Here is a 22,374-nt window from a genome sequence, read left to right as displayed (position 1 = left end):
TCGAGACCTATACTGAGACAATAGCTGTCACACAGTTTGATAGTCACCGAGCATCTCGACAGACCGACCTGGGTTTCAGGCGCGAGACCCCTGACAGCCACCAGTTAGGGATCAGGTGAATGGTCACTGACTGAGAAGGAAGGGAGCCGGCCCAAGGAGACCAGCATAGGAACCAAAAGGAGGAAAGGGCAGTGTCAAGAAGATCAACACACAGCCCAAGGAGAAGAGGAGTATGAGGAGGACAGGAACACTCCTGAAGAGGAGCAGGAGCAGTGCTGTGGGTGACACCCTCCAAACACATAAATACTACCACTTCACCATAGCATATGAGTGGATCCTCATCCACTCTACTCTATATCTTACTTACTCTTTACTTGACTCTTAGTTACATATCATTGCAATAGCAGAGCTTTGCAACAACATCTCAAATGTGTGTGTTGTATCACTGTTGGACATCAACTGTAGGTGGTGTTCCTCAACACCTGTGGTCCAGTTCAACTACTGAAGGTGGTGTCTAACACCTGCAGTCCAGTTCAACTACTGAAGGTGGTGTCTAACACCTGCAGTCCAGTTCAACTACTGAAGGCGGTGTCTAACACCTGCAGTCCAGTACTTCCTGTTATCCATAGGCAATAACCTTATTTCAGTCCAGGTGACGACAAGAGCAACAGCAGTGCTACAAACACTTGTGCTGTATCAGGAGAGTTGTACCTTATACCATTCTCAAACCAATGTGTTACAGATGTGCCACATAGCCTCTGAATGGAGTGTTCAAGGCAGTCAGCTGAAACCTACCAGAACTCAAATGTCTGGTTATTCTCAACCAAGACATACCAAATAGATCTTACTCAGTTGATCTCACTGAAATCAAGTGGAACCACCCAATCTGATTTCAGGTGCGTGACCGCTTACAATCACCATATATCCATTGTGAAATTTGTGGGAGAGGTGTCCTCTAACCGGTTTCTGCAAGATCTGCCATACAGTCATGATACTACTGATCCCAACAAACTCTGCTGTAAGATCATGCTTGTACCAATTCTGATGAATAATGTTGTAGGACCTCAGAACTACTGATCTCGATGAACTCTGTCAGGACCCTTGGTTTGCCCAATCCTATGATTCCTGCACCTGGTCTCTCCTCATATGATTCCAGTTCTTCCTGCGCATCCGGTCCTATGACAGGTTGCACCAAAGTCAATCATCCATGAGTGGATTGCTGATCTAAGGATGCACTGTAAGCAGAAGCGGTGGTGCACCAGACATCCTAGGCGGACACCTGGTTGTTGTTCGGAGCAGGAGTGTTGAGTGAGTGGAGTTTGTTGTTGGGGTTTTTGGCACAGAATTGGCTAATATGATCTTTGCCTTGGCAGAAGTAGCACCTTTGATGTCTGCTGGGGCCTGGTTTGCCCATGCTGTAAGCAGCCTAGTGTCAGAGGTCGCACGCCTGAAACCCGATATCTGTAGTAGAAAGGTAACTACTACTGATCCTATTGAGATCTGTGGTAAAAAAGCCCTTATTATTATTCTTGCTGAAATCTGTCATAGAAGCCTTCTATGACTTTTCTTGCTTAAATATGTCATAACTGATATCTATTGTGGATTTTGACTGACCACTGGGGACACTCTGTTCAGAGGTAGCTTGGCACAATCAATTAACCAATAGATACTTTGTGATGACACCAAGGTCTGGTGTGAATATGCTTGCACCAACACAAGTGTCCAGTGTGCCAACTGAGTGATTGAATGATCCCTGGACTGCAGTGGATGACTGCCTTTGGTTTCTGATGATCAAGAGAGCCAGACCACAGTATGAACCCCCTTTGGTGTCAATCATTATCCAGCCACAGTTAATACCACCTTTGGATGATGTCAATGAGTGGTGATACAACACATGCACTACAATAGAAGCAATGCTATGTGATTGCAACTTGTTGATGGAATACTAAGTATACTTGTTGTAAAGTGATAGCTAGTAATGTATGGTGTAGAGTGGAGGAAGATCCACTCAATTGCTAGGACAAGGAGCATGGTTATATAGCCACTCCTGCAATGTCACCTGTGACACTGCTCCTGCTCTGAGAGGTCTCTTCAACACCACTCCTCCTCCTTGCCCTTCCTATCCTTTCCATCCACCCTGTGATGCTGCTTGTTGGCACTGCTTCCCTTGCCTCATGCAGATGGATGGTCCTCACACTGCTTCATCATTGACAGGGGCCATTCCCACTTCATCTGGGTGGTGACTCACCTCCCTCACTCATCTCACCCACCCTCCTGTTCTGAGTTCATCTTTGGGTCAGCCCCCTGCTTCATCAGGGTGGTGGACCCAATGCCTATGATGTCTTGTCCTGCTGTGAGGCTTGTGAGAATCAGTGTCCTCTTGCCAGCTATGTCAAGATCTATCCTATGACCAAGATACTACCAATTCCAGCAGGATTCATGATACAATCCTGCTTGTGCTGATTTGGGCAAGATCTGTCATAGAGATTCTCTACTACTGATCTCAATGAACTCTGCCATAACCCTTATTTTGCCTGATCCTGCAATTCCTGCACTCCTCCTCATATGACATCCATTCTTCCTGCTTCTGCACATCTGGCCCTATGATACCTAGCTCATGACTTGACTGCTAGTAGTGAATGCTTGGGCAGTTTTGGCGCTATCAGTCCTATGGCTTGATTTCATGGTCATATCGTCTTGTTGTTTGAATAGGGCTGTGCAAACTACCTCATAGTCTGTTGCTCGGCTGTTGTCTTGAAGGCTAGTGATGCAGTTGTGGTATGCTGACACAAGCCTGGCCTGGTCAGTGTGAGTCTTGATCTTGAGCACTCGTGTCAGGTTGTGCCCCATAGACTCAGCTTTGGTCCAATGTTCGTTGATATCGGAGACGATTGCCAGGGGTCACGTGCCAGAAATCCAAAATCTCTGGAAGAGCTTGTTCTGGAAAATGTCAGTGAGATGTGTCAAGTGAGTTCCTTCTGACCAATCTTGGTGAATTGTGTCAAGTGACTGTTTCCAACAGATTTCGGTTGACCACTGTGAACACTCCATTCAGAGGTAGCACAGCATGTTTGGAGTTATTGGATACTTGAGTTGATATGTGGTATGGCTATACCAGATGTATGGTATGTCTATGCCTGTCTTGGCACAAGTGTTTGTGATGCATTGACAGTTGTATGATGGTACTGGTTGAAGTGCCAGTACCACAATGGTGGTGCTGCCTACAGTTGAGGCTCTGTAGCATCGATTGAGGTGCCAACAACATCTAGAAATGGTGATACAACACACATGCGTGGAGTAGTTGCAATGCCCTGCAATTGCAACTGATGACAATATTGAAAGAGATGGTAGAACTGATACTGAGCATATAGTAAAGTAAGTAGATAGTAAGATAAAGTGTAGAGTGGATGAGCCTCGCTCTTCTCCTGGAAGTGTAAGCACTTCCTGACTTGCTCCTTCTTCTGAACAGTGTCAACCCCTTCGACACTGCTCCTCTTCCTCCTGAACTGTGTGTTGGTTACTTCAACACTGCTCCTCCTCCTTTTAAATGATGTGTTGGTCTCCTGGACATGATTCTCCTTCCCCTTGTCTTGTGAATGCTCTTGACCTTTGTCATGGGCCTGGATGCGCAAGAAGTAAGAAGATCTGTCAACTCATATGAAGGGAGTGCAGGAATCACAGAATTGGGTAGATCATAGGATTTGCAGCAGAGTTCATTGAGATCTGTAGTAGAAACAGTTCTATGACAGATCCCACCAAGATCAGCACAAGCAAGGATAGTATCACAAATTCCGCTGAGATCAGTAGTAGAAAAGATCATATAGCAGATTCCACAGAGATCAGTGGCAAAGATGATTGTACAACAAACTCACATGCAAGGAGGACCAAGCTCTGCCAAGATGGGGACCAAGCTCAGAAGCATGCAGCTGGTTACCACTCAGGGATTCACAAGACAGGAATCAGGAGAACAGTTGCTGGTTAGGAGGAAGGAGAGCTGTGTCAACGACACCGGCATATAGGTCATGAGGAGGAAGATGTCATAGGCCTGGGTGCGCAGAGCGAAGGAAGACCGAAGTTCATATGAAGGTAGTGCAGGAATTGAGGAATTGGGCAGATCGTGGGATTTCCAGAAGAATTCAGCAAGATCAGTAATAGACATGGTTCTATGACAGATCTCATCGAATCCTGCATGAACAAAGTTGTTATCATGATTTCTGCTGAAATCTGTAGCAAGCATGATCATATGGCAGATTCTGTGGAGATTAGTGTCAAGGATGTCCATATGATGATCTGCATGCAGGCCGGGGCTAAGCTCACATACAGAGGGCACCAAGCTCCACCAGGCTGAGAACCAAGCCTTGCCAAGAGGGGGACTGAGCTCAGCAGCATGCAATCAGTTACCACTCAGGGGCACACAAGATAAGGGTAAAGGAGGACCATTGCCAGTCAAAGGAAGGAGAGTGGTGTAAAGGACACCAGTGAGAAGGACATGAGGAGGAGGAGCAGTGCCGATGGAGTCGACACAGCTCAGGAAGGACAAATGGGATAGCTCAAGGAGGAGGAGGAGTCTCATTGAAGACTCCTGTATAGTACTCAATGCAGAAGGTACTCTCTGGAGAGAGAGCAGGAGCAGTGTTGCTGGCAATGCTGCAAAGAGGTATAAAACCATACCTTCTCATCACAAATGGTCAAGTGGATCCCCATCCACTCTACACACCATAACTAGTATTATTTCAGAAGCATAAGTACTCATTAGTTCAGTCAGCATAGTAGTAATCGATAGATTGCTCCTCCTTGTAGTGTGTGTGTTGTGGCACTGCTCACTGACATCTGAAGGCAGTTCATAGCAGACCAGCAGTCTGGATTAAGATAGAACCGAAGGCAGTCATCCACTGCAGTCCAGGGATCACCTCAAGCGATAGTTGACACACTGGACACTTGTGTTGACACCACCAACCTCATCATCAACAATATACTCACACCAGACCTTGGTGTCATCATAAGTTCACATCATTATTGATTGTGCCGAGCTACCTCTGGACAGAGTGTCCACAGCAGTTAGTCGAGACCTGCAATAGCAAAGCTCATACTACAGTTCCAAGCAAGAAAGTGATAGAGACAACTCTATTACATATTTCACTGAGAACTGTAGTACCACTAGTATTGTTGCATAACTCGACAGAATCGGTAATAGTATCGACACTACTACCGAACTCAGGTTTCAGGCGCGTGACCGCTGACAGAAGAGCTGTGTCGAAGAGGTTGACACACAGCTCAAGAAGGACAGAAGCAATGTTACAGGGACTCCTGTACAGTACTTGATGAAGAGGGTACTCTCTGGAGAGAGAGCCAGAGCAGTGTTGCAGGCAACACTGCAAAGATGTATATAATCATACCTTCTCATCATAGGTGGACAAGTGGATCTCCATCCACTCTACACCATACATAACTAGTTATCACTTCAGCATAAGTATACATTAGTTTTAGTCAGCACAGTTGCAATCAAGTAGATTGCTTCCATTGTAGTGCATGTGTTGTATCACTGCTCACTGACATCCAAAGGTGGTTCCTAGCAAACCTGTGGTCCAGATAAAAGATAGAACTGAAGGCAGTCATCCACTGTGGTCTGGAGATCACCTCAAACATACAGTCAACACACTGGACACTCATGTTGGCACCACCAATCACATCTCTCACACCAGACCTTGGTGTCAGTACCAGTTCATATCAGTTATTGATCATGCTGAGCTACCTCTGGACAGAGTGTCCACAGCAGTTAGTTGAAACCTGCAATAGCAAAGCCATTACTGCATCTTCAAGCAAGAAAAGTGATAGCAATGCCTCTACTACATATCTCACCAAGAATTGTAATACCACAAGCATTGCCACATATCTCGATGGAATTTGTAATAGACATGGGTCTATTACAGATATCAGGTTTTGGGCATGCAACTGCTGACAACCTTGTGGACACTTCTATTGTCCACCTCCTGACCTTGCCAACACTTCCATTGTCCACTCCTGACCTAAGTGCTACCATCTCTCTGTGTGGTAACCTTACTGCATGCTCCTATGCTTGGGCCCCCCTATGTACTTCCAAGCCCCTTATTGCAGTTCACATGGCTAAACCTGTTTAACTAGCTTGTTATGACTGTTTTTGCTGAAAACAACCGTAACTCTGCAGTCCCACTGTTTTTGCTTTTTGTGCGCACACTGCACATCCATGCATATTCAGGATCTTCGCAGAAGATCCTGTGACACCCGTGACTCCGCCAATTTCACATTTCGTGCGCGCGCCTCCAACGTGTGCCCAGGGTCTGCGCAGCCTGTGACACATATCCGAATGAGCGAAGGTGGCGAAAGTGTGAGATCGAAGTAGCTCACATGCTTTCACTTTCTCCATCAGTTCAGTCGAGAAGCTCCCGTTGACCTCGTGCTCTTATCCCCGGTCAAGTCTTACGTTATCTTTCTCACCTCCTTCACCTTCTTCCACCACATATCTGACATTCTTCTTCCAAGATCCTCGAAGGCTCAGTTTTCACGATGGCTTCACACGCAGGTCTCAGCGCTGGCGGCGCTGCCAACGCCGACGTTCCCTACAGCACTCCTAGCCCTCCTCACCCTCAATACCAGGTCGGATGGATCGGTCTCGGCAACATGGGTAGCAAGATGGCAGCAAACATTGCCAAGCACATGCGTGAAATGTCGCCTCCCCTCCCACCTTTGCTCGTCTACAATCGTACCGTCTCCAAAGCTCAGGATCTCGAGAAGGAGCTCAATGGACTCGTAAAAGCCGTTGATTCGGTCGAACAGATCGGTACACGTTGCGATCTCATCTTCACTAGCTTGTCGAACGACGAAGCAGCCGAAGAGATTTACGAAGCTCTGATCCAAGCTGAAGAGAAGCGCGTTGGCAAGCATCTCCAAGAGCGTAACTCTAGCAATTTCTCCACTCTTTTCATCGAAACCAGCACACTTTACCCTGCTACGACTGGAAAATTGGAGCGCAAGATCTCAGCTTTGCCCAGACGTTACTTTATTGCAGCTCCTGCCTTTGGACCACCTCCCATGGCTGCTAGTGCCAAGTTGGTGTTTGCTGTCGCTGGACCATATAACTCGAAAAAGTTCGCTTCACAGTTCCTTGTCCCTGCTATGGGTCGTAAGATTATGGATTTTGGCAACAACCCCGAACGTGCTGCTTCGTTCAAGCTCATCGGTAACTCTGTCATCGTTTCCACCATCGAAATGCTTTCCGAGACCATGACGTTGGCCGATAAGACAGGTGTCGGAAGCGACCGACTCTATGAATTCCTCGAAGAGTTTTACCCTGCACCCTCTGCCTTGGGTTATGGCAAGAAGATTCTGGAAAGCAACTTCAAGGGCGAAAATGGCTTCACGTTGAATGGAGGTATCAAGGATGCATCGCACATTATCAAGTTGGGTGAATCGGTCGACTGCCCTTTGCCGATCATTGAGTTGGCTAGACAACATATGGTTTCTGCAAGGGCTATCGGTGGGGCTAATCTGGATTGGAGTAGTTTGAGTGCTGGTTTTAGGGTCACCGCCGGTGTGGAGCCGTTTGAGAAGAAGGAAATGTTGAAAAAGTGGAGTCAGGAGTAAAAGGATGGTGCTTCGGTTTAGGTCGACGCTTTCGAATGATGGTGCTTTCATCTGCTCATGTTGGTAATTCACTATGCTTTGTAATCCTTTCGTCATGGCCAAGGATGCAACTGCTCACAATCAAGTCATTGCAATCACAGAAGAACGGCAGCAATGGTCAATTGGTGTGGTATCGAAGGTGTTTGAATCATTGCAAAGATCTTTTGTCTCGTGACGAGCAAAAAGTGAAGAACGTGTGTGTGAAGATGTGCAGAAAAACTAACTAAACATGAGGAGAGGGATGCCAAAGTTACATGCGGGACCAGACCAGAACTATCTCAGCTGTGCAGAAGAGAGACGAAGACTTAGGTATCAGCCTGCATCGCCGTCCTTGGCTCTGGCACTAGTGCTGTTGCTACCTGTGAAGCTGCCGCGTTGGTATTCCACAACCTCTCCTTCGCCGCCACCTTAATGTCCCCATAAGCCTCATCCTGTTGCAGCTTAACGCAATCTTTTGTACCCAGCACCAACATCTCGAAAAAGAATCCGGCAGCAGCACGTCTCGAAGCGTTGTTGGAGATCTTCTGGAACGAAAGCTTCTTTTCTCCTGTCCCCTCGTCGATCTCTACGAATCGAGATTGTGTGGGTTCATCTTCCGTAGAAGCGGCAGCAGGGGTGGTGGAGAGTTGAGAACGAACAACGCGAAGGGCACGGACGGTGGATTTGGCCCACCCTTGTGTAGATGCTTCTGCGTCTTCGGATGCGCGGAGGACGGAGGCTGCTTCTTCGTTGGCAGCTGATTGTGATTCTTCTGCTGGTCGAACGTCGAATACTGCCAAAGGGTTGGAGGAGCTGACGGCGGGAGAGTCTAATCCTCCATCATCGATATCAGGTGTAGAGAGACGAGAGAGAGCAGGCAAACGACCGGTCTCGTTGGCTGCTTCTTCCGCCTCCAGCTCAGCACGAGACTTGCGAGTGGATCGTCGCAACCCATCATCGCCGAGATCAAGGCCCATAGAGGTGTCCATACCGGGCATGTCAAAGCCTTGATCACCGCCCATGCTAAAGTCAAAGCCGGTTTGATCGGTGTCCATGTCTCTGAACCCGAGCGATTCTCGGCCCTGCTGCGCGCGTCGACCGGTACCCATTTCAAAGTCGTCCTCGTCATCAGCACCTAGACGAGCACGCTTGTTGGATCCATCTTCTTCCGTGAGCGCTGCTGCACGACGACGTCGCATCGCACTCAGGTCGAAAGTGAACAGCTCGCTAAGCTCGGAAGCAAGTCCGTTGGGACCGATGAAGAGAGAGCCCTTGTCCTTGTTCGACGGGTCGGCGAATGGCATGAAGTGGGCAAAGGGGTCTTCGCGGATGCTGAGGAGTCGAAGGTAAGCACGTGAGCGAGGAAGGTATCGTTCTTCAGTGAGGATGTCTGCGAGGTTGGCGGCTTGACTGGCACTGCCCTGGCTGAGGCCTTGGCTGAGACCGCCGAGCTGGCTTTCGGGGAGTTCGGTGAGATCGTCGACAACCTGCTTTCGTGCTTTGGCTTGACGGGTTGCTGCTTCATCCTGTTGGCGCTGCTGAGCTGCGTCGCGGATACGAGCGGCTGTGGTGGGTGTCATGTCGGCCATTGCGAGTGCCATGCCGTTGTCGCCTGGAAGGGGAGTCACTGCTCGGTCGAGGTCCATAGGTGCGTTAAGTCCAAGGTCCAGACCGAGATCAAGACCTTCACCACCGAGGTCGAAGTCAGGAACGCCGATGCTAGGAGCTTGAGAGCCACCAGCTGAGCCTAGTGTGATGTCGTTGTCCATACCGAGGTTGAGCATGGATGCGACCGATTGACGGCCGGCCTCGCTTGGAGCGTCACGACCAACACCGATGCGGAGCGAATCATCTTCGGGCAGAGGATCACCATTCTCGTCAACAAGCTGACCTGCTTCATTTCTGCGCCCCTCGACATCGGGCAAGTCATCTTCAAGACCGAGATCAAGTCCACCATCAGGGTCAAAATCTTGTGAAGCGATGCCGTCGATGCCGGAAGAGACGTCAAAGGTGTCATCAAATGCGCTGTAGTCTACTGTAGGAAGTGTGATGTCGGATGCACGGGCAGTGTAGGCGGTGGGATTATCGGCGAGCTTCTTTGCCTTCTTGGCAGCAAGTCTTTCGAAATCGACGTCAAGGTCGTTCATGGCCTGGTCTGGGAGCAAAATGTCGAGGTCGGTGCGGATATCTGGCAAGGTGATGGCGTTTCGGGAGATGTTGAGCTGATCGCTGGTCATGTCGACGGCGCCGGAACGGAAAGCCATCTTGATCTTGAGCAGAGCTTCATTGCAGTCCTCGAGGAGATACTTGGCTTTGCGCGAATAGATGCGGACGACACCGAGCAAAAGCTGACCGGAGAGACGAAGTGCCATGGGGATAACCTCTTGACGGATGATGGCGCTGACACTCTTTTCGATGCTGGTTTGGAGGAACTGCGTTTTGCTGAGCTTGCGCTCCCAGTGCGCAGCGAGCCAGACTCTTGCGAGCGGCCCGCGCTTTGCGAGGATGACATCACTATAGAACATGGTGTAAACTAGGGAACGGCCGTCAAGGCGCTAGTCGTGGTGGTGACGGTGACGAGGGTGTTCGGACGGGATGCGAGGGTCGATGCGGCGGTCTGGATGAAGCTCGATTTGTCGTGATCCTTGCGATACAACTGTACGGATATCTATCTCAACTCTGTTGGTAGACAGACGAGCGATTGAGGACTGGCCTACGGCTCGACGGTGATGTTGGACGACGCTCCAGTCCTTGTCGAGGCAGCGAAACCGAGCCTAGTCAGGAAGTGGTGAGAAGAGCAGTGCCTCTGTCGGAACAGTCTGAATGTGTATGCGTATGGAAGAACGGGACGAGAATGATGGAGGGAAAGCTGCTGCGGATGGCGTCGAGCGAGGTGACGGATGGATGGATGGGTGGGAAGGCATCGGATGCGAAATGTTGAATGCGGAAGCTGCGCGACAACGCGAGAGTTGGCTGAGGCGTGTGCGCTCGCGTCGCCCCTCACCATCAATTTGCATTTTCAAGAAAAAGGAAAAGGGAAAAGAAGGGCTCAGCGCCTGCCTCCACTCTCACACACTCATCAAACTCTACGTGAACCCGATCTGTCCTCGATTTCGGGCTCAGTTCAGCCAGGTCAGTCACTCAACGCGACGGACGAGCTTCTCTCATTATTCTCGTGTTGCCGATTTGACCGACACCTCTTCTGTTCGGCGTTCCCGATGAGTAACTGATGCTGCTGATCTTGCAAGTCTTGCTTGCCGATCAAAGCTTTCGTGCTTATGTGCAAACCGTCAGCATGCTCAGTCTCAACCTCTCGAGCTTGGTCACGATGTGTGTTCATTGTCGCGGCATCTCCGAAAATCTTCTCACGGTTGGTGGTACAAGCTTTGAGTTCGTGTGAGTATCCAACGCCAACAGACGTTCTTGGCGGTACTTCCGAATTCCAAAGACATAATTGAAAGTTGGTGCGTGATCGAGATAAATGTGTGATGTATTGTTCATTGATGAAATGTTCGTGAGATAGGTTGCCTACAATCGCGCTAGGAATGATTACTTCAGACCCTCTGCACTCTTGCACGAGCATCCGAGGAGTGTCGCTCGCAACCCATCAGCATGGATCCGCTCGTATTGCCGCGTTGGGCCGCTCTGGGGACTCGTTCACCGGTCCTTGTCCTTGATGCAGAATGAGAGCGATCCTCACCAGCACTTGCGGTAGGGAAAGGACGGGTCAACATGGAAGGACGGGATGGGGTGCTTTCGACGCGGTTCCTCGACCTGCCCGACTCTCGGGAAGCAGAACTTGGTCCTGCTGCTGCAGATACGGTGCGTCGATGCGATGAGCTGGGCTGAGCTTCGGCTGGTCTCTCCCTTTGACGGCCGATGTCGTATGAGGTGCGAGCGTAGGGTGCAAGTGCAGTCGGTCCCGGTCGTCTTGTGCCTGGTGGTGCGTTGGACGAGTAATTCGTCGCTGGCCAGGGTTGACTATCGCCGGCTGGCACGATGATGACCCGGTCTGGTCCCGGCGCTCTGATGGCTTGGAAGGAATCACGACCAGACTCTGGTGCGAACGGGTAGACGCCCTCCTTGGCACGTCGGTCTTTGCTCGAGTACGAACGAGGCTGCTCTTTCCTGTTGTGCTGTGTCTCCGTCCGGTTACGCCCTTCAATGTCAGCATTCGAGGCAGCGCGTGAATGCTTCGGCTTCGTTGCCTTGGGAATCGGCCTGCTCTTCGGTGGTGGAGCGTGGAATGACTCTGAGCTGCTGCCGGCTGCTCCAAGATTGGGTTCGTCACTACCTTTGTGAAGCGAGCTCGTCGGTGTTCGGAATGCCACCTTTCGTGCTTGACGTTGAGTGGCCTTGCCTTCGTCTTGCCCGTCAAACACATCTCTCGCATCGACAAAGTTGCGGTCTGTCTTGGGCTGTCGCATGGAGGAAGCGCGGGGTCGAGGCTGTGTGTCTTCGCGGTTGTTTGCGTCTGGTCGCTCCGCCAGGGCTCCCGCATGTCGTCGAACGGCAGCCTCGAGGGCTGCGTTCTCACTTGTGTGTCTAGCTCGAGGCTCCCGTTTTGCAACCGTTCGTGTTCGGTCGGCTGTCATAGAGGATCTTGGTGGTGCGATGCCTCTCTTCGCAGCGAACGACGCTCTTCCTTGTTCCTGGGCTGAGATGATTGTTGACTCGACTCGGGCAGGCTTCGCAGGCCGAGCGTCGATCGATGGGCGTTTGGCTGCTTCAGTCTGTGTCTCTGTCTTGAGGTTGGCTGTGCCTCGACCCAGCAGCACCGAGAAGAAGCCCGGCGCTACTGCCTTGCCCTTGTCTTGAGTCATCGTCAGCGATGGCTGGATCGTTGCCGTTGCCGACATTGATTGGGCAGCTGTTGGTCGTTGCTGCGAGAGTCAAGGATAAGGGTACGGAGGAAACTACAAGAGGTTGTTGTGCTGGCCGCCCCCTCGATGAATGTTGACTGGAGTGAACTGGAGTTGGTGTTGATTAAGCTAGGATCAACTGCCTTGCTTCGGAGGGTTGCAATCGAGTCGAGGAGCGTGCTCCAAATTGACAGCTGCCAACGTCAGCTCGGAAGCTCAAGGCTCGAAACTAAGGAGTGAGGCTTGCTGACCGGGACTCAAGAAGTCGCCGATGGGAAGGTCTGCTTGTGCATGATCATTTGGCGGGGGAGGAAGGAAGTTGGTGCGAATCGAAGGCGCTCAAAAAAGGTGCACGAGATGGTCAGGGCTTTGCTTGGCGTTTCCGAATTACGATAGAAGAAGAACAAGAAGCTAACCTCAAAGATCAGGGCTCGAATAAGCTCGGATGTCGCTTGTCGACGAGCGACTCTTTCGCGCGCGATATCACACGGCCATTGCGAGCATCCATCTCTTGATTGTTAACAAAGAGGTATGCTTCAATACCATGTCCAGTCGACTAGACTTGCTTCGTGATAAGAACTTCCAACTTTGATCGTCAAGCCGGCGGCTTACCTCGCTGACCATTAAGAAGAGAGAATCGAAACGGCGATGAAACCAAGAACGGCAGATTATCATGTCTCGAATGCTTGAACATTCGCATGCAACGAGGCTTTTTAGCGTCGGACAGCGGCAAGGCTGCAGAGCGGGGAGACACAAGGCGGGGAGCCACCGCCGCGGGACAACATGAGAGCGCGACAAGAGACTGAGGAATGTGAGGCGAGCCAACTCAGTCGCGACAGTAAGTAGTTGCGAGGCGTCTGGATTCAAGCGGTTTCATCGAAGTCGGCTGCAAAGTGACGCATGTTTAGATGCAGCTCACTTCGATCTGCCTTGCGACCAGAGAGAGAGAGCGGATTCGAGTTAGCCTCTAATTTAAGATAACAATTAGTATACGGCATTATTGGGGCCACAATCAGGCTCCCTTACTACAGTCATATGCTTCTTGTAGTGCTTGGTATTTTTCATAGTGTGAACCTAAATGACAAATGCATATATATACCTTGCTGCCACTCTGATCACATTCGAGCAGAATGAGTCACTTCCCTCATACCCCTATGTTGCTGCTTCACAAGGTGCCCTATGAACTTGTCAGGGGTCTCGCGCCTGAAACCCAGGTCGGTCTGTCGAGATACTCGGTGACTATCAAACTGTGCGACAGCTATTGTCTTGGTATCGGTGACTATCAAGTTGTGCAGTGACAGCAGGTGGCATTCATTGTATATACTATCATAGGTTTCGGCTGACCTCTGTGGACACTCCATTCAGGGGTAGCTCAGCATGATCAATATCAATGCTTCAGTTATGATGACACCAAGGTCTGGTGTGAGTGTTGATGATGATGAGGTTGATGACGTTGGTGATAAGGTTGGTGTTGATGATAATGAGGGTGATGGTGTTGGTGATAAGGTTGGTGGTGTCAACACGAGTGTCCAGTGTGTTGACTTTGACACTTGAAGTGATCCCCAGACTGCAGTGGATTACTGCCTTTGGTTCTATCTATATCTGGACCACTAACCTGCTATGGGCACCTTCGGATGTCAGGTAGTGGTGATACAACACACACACTATGATGAGGAGCAACCTTGATAGATTGCTGCTATGCTGACTGAAACTAATGTATACTTATGCTGAAGTGATAACTAGTTATATGGTGAGTAGAGTGGATGAGGATCCACTTGACCTTTGATGATGAGAAAGCATGGTTATATACCTCTTCACAGCATCGCCAGCGATGCTGCTCCTGCTCTCTTCTCCAGAGAGTACCTTCTTCATCGAGTACTGTTCAGGGGCCTCTCCTACTTGGCACCCCTGTGCCTCTTGAGCTGTGTCAACTCCTTCGACACTGCTCCTCCTCCTTGCTACCCTGCTTGTTTGGCACCCTTGTGCCTCCTGAGTGATGTCGACTCCTTTGACACTGCTCCTCCTCCTCATGACCTGGTGTCGACTCCTTCGACACTGCTCCTTCTCCTTTGATCAGTGACAGTTCCTTTGGCTCTTGTCTCTTGAGCCCCTGAGTGGTAACCATCTGCATGCTCCTTGAGCTTGGTCCTCTTCGTGGCTGTGCCTGCTCCTTGAGCTTGGTCCTCCTCGTTGCTGTGCTTGGCCCTCCTTTGCATGTGAGTCCATAGGAGTCCATGGTCTCCATGGAGACTGCACTACAACCATGCTCTCTACTGGTATCGACTAGATCTTTGATACCTGTGCTCCTTCCATATGAACCAGTGACCCTCCTGCTTCTTGAGCATCCAGGCCCATGACAGAACTGTTGCTATGGCAACCTTCATATGTTTCATTGTGTTTCTCACTTATGCAGGCACTCAGTACTATGGTGTCTCAGCTGCAGCTCATGCATCCCTCTTGGGATGCCAATGCATCTTCAACTCCCCCTCTTGGCAGGATCTCCAGTCCTATCATCCTAGCTAATTGTGAAGTATTAAGACCCTGTAAAGGCTTCATTAAAATATCAGCAATGTTGTTTGCCATTCCAATGAATTCGATCGCCACATCACCTTCTTGCACATGGTCGCAAACAAAGTGATAACTGTCAGGGGTCTCGTGCCTGAAACCCAGGTCGGTCTGTCGAGATACTCGGTGACTATCAAACTGTGCGACAGCTATTGTCTTGGTATCAGTCTCGATGAGCTAGTTGCTCAGCAACTATCAAGTTGCATGATGGGTGGCATTCGGGTATATACTATCATAGGTTTCGGCTGACCTCTGTGGACACTCCATTCAGGGGTAGCTCAGCACAATCAATATCAATACATAGGTTGTGATGACACCAAGGTCTGGTGTGAGTGTTGATGATGATGAAGTTGATGGGGTTGGTGATAAGGTTGGTGAATGTCAATGATAATGAGGTTGATGGTGTTGGTGATGAGGTTGGTGATGTCAACACAAGTGTCCAGTGTGTTGACTGATGCTTGAGGTGATCCCCAGACTGCAGTGGACTACTGCCTTCGGTTCTATCTTGATCCAGACTGCTAACCTGCTATGGGGCGCCTTCAGACATCAGGTAGTGGTGATACAACACACACACTACAATGAGGAGCAACCTTGATAGATTGCTGCTATGCTGACTGAAACTAATATATACTTATGCTGAAGTGATAACTAGTTATGATGGTTGTGTAGAGTGGATGAGGATCCACTCGACCTTTGATGATGAGAAAGCATGGTTATATACCTCTTCACAGCATCACCAGCGATGCTGCTCCTGCTCTCTCTCCAGAGAGTACCTTCTTCATCGAGTACTGTTCAGGGGGCCTCTCCTGCTTGCTTGGCACCCCTGTGCCTCTTGAGCTGTGTCGACTCCTTCGATGCTGCTCCTCCTCCTTGCTATCCTGCTTGCTTGGCACCCTTGTGCCTCCTGAGTGGTGTCGACTCCTTCGACACTGCTCCTCCTCCTCAGGACCTTGTGTCGACTCCTTTGACTCTTGTTTCTTGAGCCCCTGAGTGGTAACCATCTGCATGCTCCTTGAGCTTGGTCCCCTTCATGGCTGTGCCTGCTCCTTGAGCTTGGTCCTCCTCGTGGCTGTGCCTGGCCTTCCTCGCATATGGCTCAGTGCTCCTTTGCATGTGAGTCCATAGGAGTCCATGGTCTCCATGGGGACTGCACTATGACCATGCTCTCTAATGGTATCAACTAGATCTTCGATACTTGTGCTCCTTCCATATGAACCAGTGACCCTCCTGCTTCTTGAGCATCCAGGCCCATGACAATAACATGTGTCGATGTGTTTTAACTTCCAGTGTTTAGCTGGGCCTTTACTTACCTGGATACATCCTTGACTATCTGTGTAGAGTGTTGGCTGGGCATCCATGATTTCCAAATCCTGAAGCAAGTATGAGAAGAATAATGCTTCTCATACTGCTTCAGAGGCTGTGACAAATTCTGCCTCAACTGCAGACAACACCACACATTTCTGGACATGAGACTTCCAGCTGACTGGACATCCATATATGTACATTATTGCTCCTGAGGTGCTTCTCCATCCATTCATGGGGTCTGACACCCAATTCACATTGGTGTACATCATTACTGGTTTATCTGCATGTTTGCCCAACCCTCCTCCTAAGTGCAATTGGTACCCACTCATCTGATTTAAGTACTTTACCATGTGAATTGCCACCTTCCATGCACTGTCAATCAGGCTCAACATGTATCGCACCAATGTACCCATGGCAAAGGCAATATCTGGTCAAGCAGTGTTGGAGACCCACAATAGTTGGACAACCAACTCTTGATACCTCTTCGCTTGTTGAGGGTTGCATTTCTTGCCTCCAGCGACATTCACCACACTCAACATAGGTATCCAGGATCTCTCGTTTGCTCCTCCTAACCATTTGTTTACCATTGCTTTGACATATGCCATTAAATCCAGGGATATCCTCCTCATTCTTCTGTCACATGTGATTTTGATACCCAGGAACTCCTTGATTTCCCCATTGTCTTCTGTTTCCCATTTGCCCATGATTTCTCATTTGGTGTGATTGACTTCATTATGACTGGGTAACATTATCAGCATGTCATCTACATATGCTGTAATAATTGTGATCTTGTTGCCTGTCCCTCTTGAGTATAAGCATGGTGCACTTGGCATACAGTGAAATCCAATCATCCAGAGATGTGAATCCAGTTCAATGTTCCATTCACAGCCCAATTGTTTCAGACCATACAGACCTTTCACTACCTTTAATGCTTTTCCAGGTGATACTTTGATTCCAATTGGGGGCTTGAGATATACATCATGGTGTATGGTAGAGTTCAAGTACACTTGTTTGACATCAATAGAATCTATTTCCCAATCTTGTACTGCTGTGATGGTGATCACCCCTTGAATGGATTCAATGGGCACTACTGGTGTGAAGACCTCTGTGTAGTCAATGCCCTCACATTGGGTGAAGCCTCGTGCCATGAGCCTGGCTTTGAATTTTGTTGGTATGAGGTTTGCATCAGTCTTGATCTTGAGGACCCAACATGTGTCAATGGTGTTTGCACCCTCTGGAAGGTCGGTGATCTCCCATGTGCCCATTGCCTCCAATCCATCCAGTTCCTTTCACATAGCCTCCTCCCAATGTTTCCTATCCTCTCCAATCAATGCTTCACACACAGTTGGATCCAAGTTCTTTCTCCATTCCAGGCATGTCGCCATGAGTCCAAAGAGTTCATTGTCAATTTGGGTTTTGGTGACTGGTTCATGTTCCACCATCTTTGCTGTTCCTCCACTTAAACTCTCTTCTGAAGCTAGTTCCATATCCATGTATTCCTTTAGTGGCTCCTCATCTGCTTCATCAAATAGATTTTCCTTGGTGTACCCTAAGTTTTCAAAATCTTCTTCAGTTGTCATTGCTGGAGGTGTCTTTGTGTCAACCAGTCACCACTCTGTTCTGTCTGACCAACACTTTGACTCCATGAACTTTGCTGAATTACTCCAGAATATGTTCAGATTGTAATCCAGGCTGTAGAAAAGCCAGCCCTTTCTCTCTAGGCTGTATCCCAAGAAGATGGATGAGACAGCTCACTGATCCAGCTTTTTGTTGTCTCACTTGACCTTGGGTACATTCACCCATGCCAAGCATCCAAATACTCATAAGAGGCTTATGAATCGCTCCAGCAACTTTCCAAACATTGCTTGGTAGGGGAACTCATTGTTGACACTTGGAGTGAGATTCATCTTGAAAGCTGCTGCTCAGATCACATATGGCCAGAATCTCTTTGGCAGTCTCCTTTGTGTCAAGAGCATCTGCATCCTTTCGCCCAGGCTCCTGTTCATTTGCTCCACTTGCCCATTTTGTCTGCTATTGTACCCTACAGTGGTTTGCCACTCTATACCCCTTTCTAGTGACCATTCTAATGCAACATTGCTTTTCCACTTGGTCCCTTGATCAGATCAGATTGCCTTTAGCTTCTGATCTGTCTGTGTTTCCAGGAATGAAACAATCCTTTTGAGTTGTGCAAATGCATGGCTCTTTTGCAACAATGGCTGTGCATGCACATACTTGCTATGATCATTGACTAGCACCAGCATGCATGTATACTCTGTCACATGGGACAAGTCTATTATCAGATCAATGTGAATAAGGTCTAGGGGCCCTGCAGCTCTTTTGCTGCTACCCTGCCCCATCCAGGTGACCATACTTTTGGATTGTATGCACTGCTCACATTTCAGAGTGGTGTCCAGGTCCAGATCCACAATGTGTTTGTCCTTCAGTTTGTCTATGATTGCCTTTGACTTGTCTTGGCCTGGGTGTCCTAGGCATTCATGCCATAATTGTTGTTTTGAAATTTTCAGCTCATTCTTAATATGTTTGAACTCCTCATTGACACCTTCAAACAATGGTGTTGATGTGATCATTGTGCTCTCTTGCCATGTATCACCTCAGAACTCCAAAAGTCCTTGCTTGCAATTCTTTGCAACCTTAAGTGTCATGCCATTTATCAAATAGATTAGTCCACTGGTATTATCCAATATCACTTGTGCTCCATCATCTGCCAATGAATTTGTTGACAGGAGGTTGACATTGAGATGCTTGACATACAATACATTTTGTAAGGGAATGTCCCCATAATCTGTTGATATGTTAATGTCTCCTATGGCTGTCGCCTCCAGAACCTCGTTGTCACAGGGTCAGAAGGATAGTGCAAGAGAGTGCGCCAAATTGATCAACGGCAGTCATGGGAATGTTGCGCAACGGAGCAGTATATGAAGGGTGCACAACAGATCAATATATGAAGGGAGTGCCAGATTGATCAGCACCAAACCATTGGGGATCAACAAGATTAATCAGGCTGGCAGCACAGATGAATTACAAGATCAATTGAACCCTGGGTTCCAGATTAATCTCACAGGGATTGGTCAGAATTAGTCAGATCAGTATGCTTCAACAAGTTGGCTGATATGAGCAAGTACTAGGAGCTGTGTCAAAGTGACCACTTGACCAAGGGGTTTAGTCACAAGGTTCAACAAGTGGCTAAAGGGATTCACAAGACAAAGTCAAGAAGGAGCTGTGTCAAAAGGGGGCATCACACATCATTAGGCAGAAGGAGAGCATGAAGGCAAGAGGGCAGTGTTGCATAACCCTTATGCTGTGCAAATGGTAGGGGCACAGTATCAATGGATTGATGCCAGCAGGACAAGACAGTGTCAAACAGGGGACAAAGGCCCCTCAAGAGGAGCAGGATAGGTGTTGTGGGCAACACCAATCAAACACATAAATACTCTCAATCTACCATAGCATATGAGTGGATCCCCATCCACTCTATACTACTTACTCTATCTATTTTACTTACTCAGTTACATACCATTGCAATAGCAGTGCTCTTGCAATGACTCTCAATGCATGTGTTGTATCACCATTAGTCAACAACTGTAGGTGGTGTTCTTCAACACTAGCAGTCCAGTGCCCTTACTGTAGGCAGTGTTCTTCAACACTTGTGGTCCAGTCCCTTGCTGTAGGCAGTGTAGCTCAACACCTGCAGTCCAGTCAGTTATTGTAGGTGGTGACTCACACCTGTGGTCCAGTAACTCCTGTCCTCTGTAGGCGATTAGCATATCATGGTCCAGATGATGTCCAAGAGCATTATCAACAGTACTACAAACACTCATACTGTAGGAGAGAGTGTTTCACTCACTCACCAATGACCAGTGTCTGTGCCATGCAACCTTTGAATGGAGTGTTCAAGGCAGTCAGTTGAGACTTACCAGGCAGCAATGTTTGGTTACATTTAGGCAAAACATACTGAGTAGACCTACTCAATCAAACTCAATTTAACACCCCAAAACTAAGTCTCTGGCGCACGACCGCTTACAGTAAGTGTCATGGGCCTGAATGCTCAAGAAGCAGGAGGGTCACTGGTTCATATGGAAGGAGCACAGGTATCGGAGATCTAGTCGATACCAGTAGAGAGCATGGTTGTAGTGCAGTCTCCATGGAGACCATGGACTCCTACAGACTCACATGCAAAGGAGGACCGGGCCCATATGTGAGGAGGGCCAGGCACAGCCATGAAGAGGACCAAGCTCAAGGAGCAGGCACAGCCATGAAGAGGACCAAGCTCAAGGAGCAGGCACAGCCATGAAGAGGACCAAGCTCAAGGAGCATGCAGACGGTTACCACTCAGGGGCTCAAGAGACAAGAGTCAAAGGAACCATCACCGGTCAAAGGAGAAGGAGCAGTGTATAGGGAACTGGCAAGCAGGTCCTGAGGATGAGGAGCAGTGTCAAAGGAGTCGACACCACTCAGGAGGCACAGGGGTGCCAAACAAGCAGGATAGCAAGGAGGAGGAGCAGTGTTGAAGGAGTCGACACAAAGGCACAGGGGTGCCAAGCAAGCAGGATAGCTCAAGGAGGACAGGAGTGGTGCTAGAGGGGCCCCCTGTACAGTACTTGATGAAGAAGGTACTCTCTGGAGAGAGAGAGCAGGAGCAGCATTGCTGGTGACACTGTGAAGAGGTATATAACCATACTTTCTCATCATCAAAGGTCAAGTGGATCCTCATCCACTCTACACACACCATAACTAGTTATCACTTCAGCATAAGTATATATTAGTTTCAGTCAGCATAGTAGTAATCTATCAAGATTGCTCCTCATTGTAGTGCATGTGTTGTATCACCACTACCTGACATCCGAAGGCAGTTCATAGCAAACCAGCAGTCTGGATTAAGATAGAACCAAAGGCAGTAGTCCACTGTGGTCCAGGGATCACTCCAAGCATCAGTCAACACACTGGACACTTGTGTTGATGCCACCAACCTTATCACCAACACCATCAACCTCATCATCATCAACATTCACACCAGACCTTGGTGTCATCATAACCTATGTATTGATATTGATCGTGCTGAGCTACCCCTGAACAGAGTGTCCACAGAGGTCAGCCAAAACCTACAATAGTATATACAACAAATGCCACCTGCTGTCATTGCGCAACTTGATAGTCACTGAGTGACTAGCTCATCGAGACTGTTACTGAGACAATAGCTGTCGCACAGTTTGATAGTCACCGAGTATCTCGACAGACGACCTGGGTTTCAGGCGCTAGACCCCTGACAGTAAGATACTCTTTGATTACATCTAGAACGAGGTAGTTGATGTTGTGTTCTCTGGTAGTGTCAATTGTTCCACAGAGTGCATTGGTCAAAGCATCATTGAGGGAGCAACTCCATTTTGGGTGCTTCTTGTCATATGTTCCCTCAAGGTGTTTCATTGCATGAGGCACAGATTGGAGGAAAGACTTCATGTGGGCACTCCAGCTGTAGTAGCTGTGTGACATGAGCTTTGGTATGGGTTTGAGAAGCTTTGCGAGGGTACAAAAGTTATATTGCTTGTTGCCATCATCAAAATCCAAGTTGGAGTTGGCTCCTTTGTCAGCTTTGTTGTCAATGGCCTCTGGCTTATTCTCATTTGTGGTGTCATTGTCAGCTCATACCTGGGTGGTCTTGCCTTTCCTGCCTCCTTTGGTCTTCATGCTGGCACCAACCTGGGTTTTGGTGTCTTCTACCATTATTGTTGATGGGCTTCAATTAGCTCAGTTGGTAGCTTCTTCAGACTCTTAATCAATTTAAGATAACAATTAGTATATGGCATTATTGGGGCCACAATCAGGCTCCCTTACTACAGTCATATGCTTCTTGTAATGCTTGGTATTTTTCATAGTGTGAACCTAAATGACAAATGCATATATATACCTTGCTGCCACTCTGATCACATTCGAGCAGAATGAGTCACTTCCCTCATACCCCTATGTTGCTGCTTCACAAGGTGCCCTA

At 48.7% G+C, this 22,374-nt stretch overlaps 3 protein-coding genes across 3 annotated transcripts; 1 reads left to right on the top strand and 2 right to left on the bottom strand.

Annotated features, from left to right (window-relative positions):
- Positions 1-6,543: 6,543 nt before the first annotated feature.
- Positions 6,544-7,620, top strand: UHO2_03235 (uncharacterized protein; the record flags this gene model as incomplete). The annotated part of the gene is made up of 1 exon (XM_041558150.1): positions 6,544-7,620. The coding sequence occupies one exon, from the start codon at positions 6,544-6,546 to the stop codon at positions 7,618-7,620; it is 1,077 nt and encodes a 358-aa protein (XP_041414084.1).
- Positions 7,621-7,964: 344 nt separating this feature from the next.
- Positions 7,965-10,163, bottom strand: UHO2_03234 (uncharacterized protein; the record flags this gene model as incomplete). The annotated part of the gene is made up of 1 exon (XM_041558149.1): positions 7,965-10,163. One exon carries the CDS (start codon positions 10,161-10,163, stop codon positions 7,965-7,967), a length of 2,199 nt encoding a protein of 732 aa, XP_041414083.1.
- Positions 10,164-11,192: 1,029 nt separating this feature from the next.
- Positions 11,193-12,461, bottom strand: UHO2_03233 (uncharacterized protein; the record flags this gene model as incomplete). Its single annotated transcript, XM_041558148.1, has 1 exon — positions 11,193-12,461. One exon carries the CDS (start codon positions 12,459-12,461, stop codon positions 11,193-11,195), a length of 1,269 nt encoding a protein of 422 aa, XP_041414082.1.
- Positions 12,462-22,374: the final 9,913 nt, after the last annotated feature.

Source organism: Ustilago hordei (genome assembly GCF_900519145.1).
Source record: "Ustilago hordei strain Uho2 genome assembly, contig: UHO2_contig_05, whole genome shotgun sequence".
NCBI classification, from domain to species: Eukaryota; Fungi; Basidiomycota; class Ustilaginomycetes; order Ustilaginales; family Ustilaginaceae; genus Ustilago; species Ustilago hordei.
The sequence above is the reverse complement of the archived record's forward strand: the minus strand, read 5'-3'. Positions and strand labels throughout refer to the sequence as shown.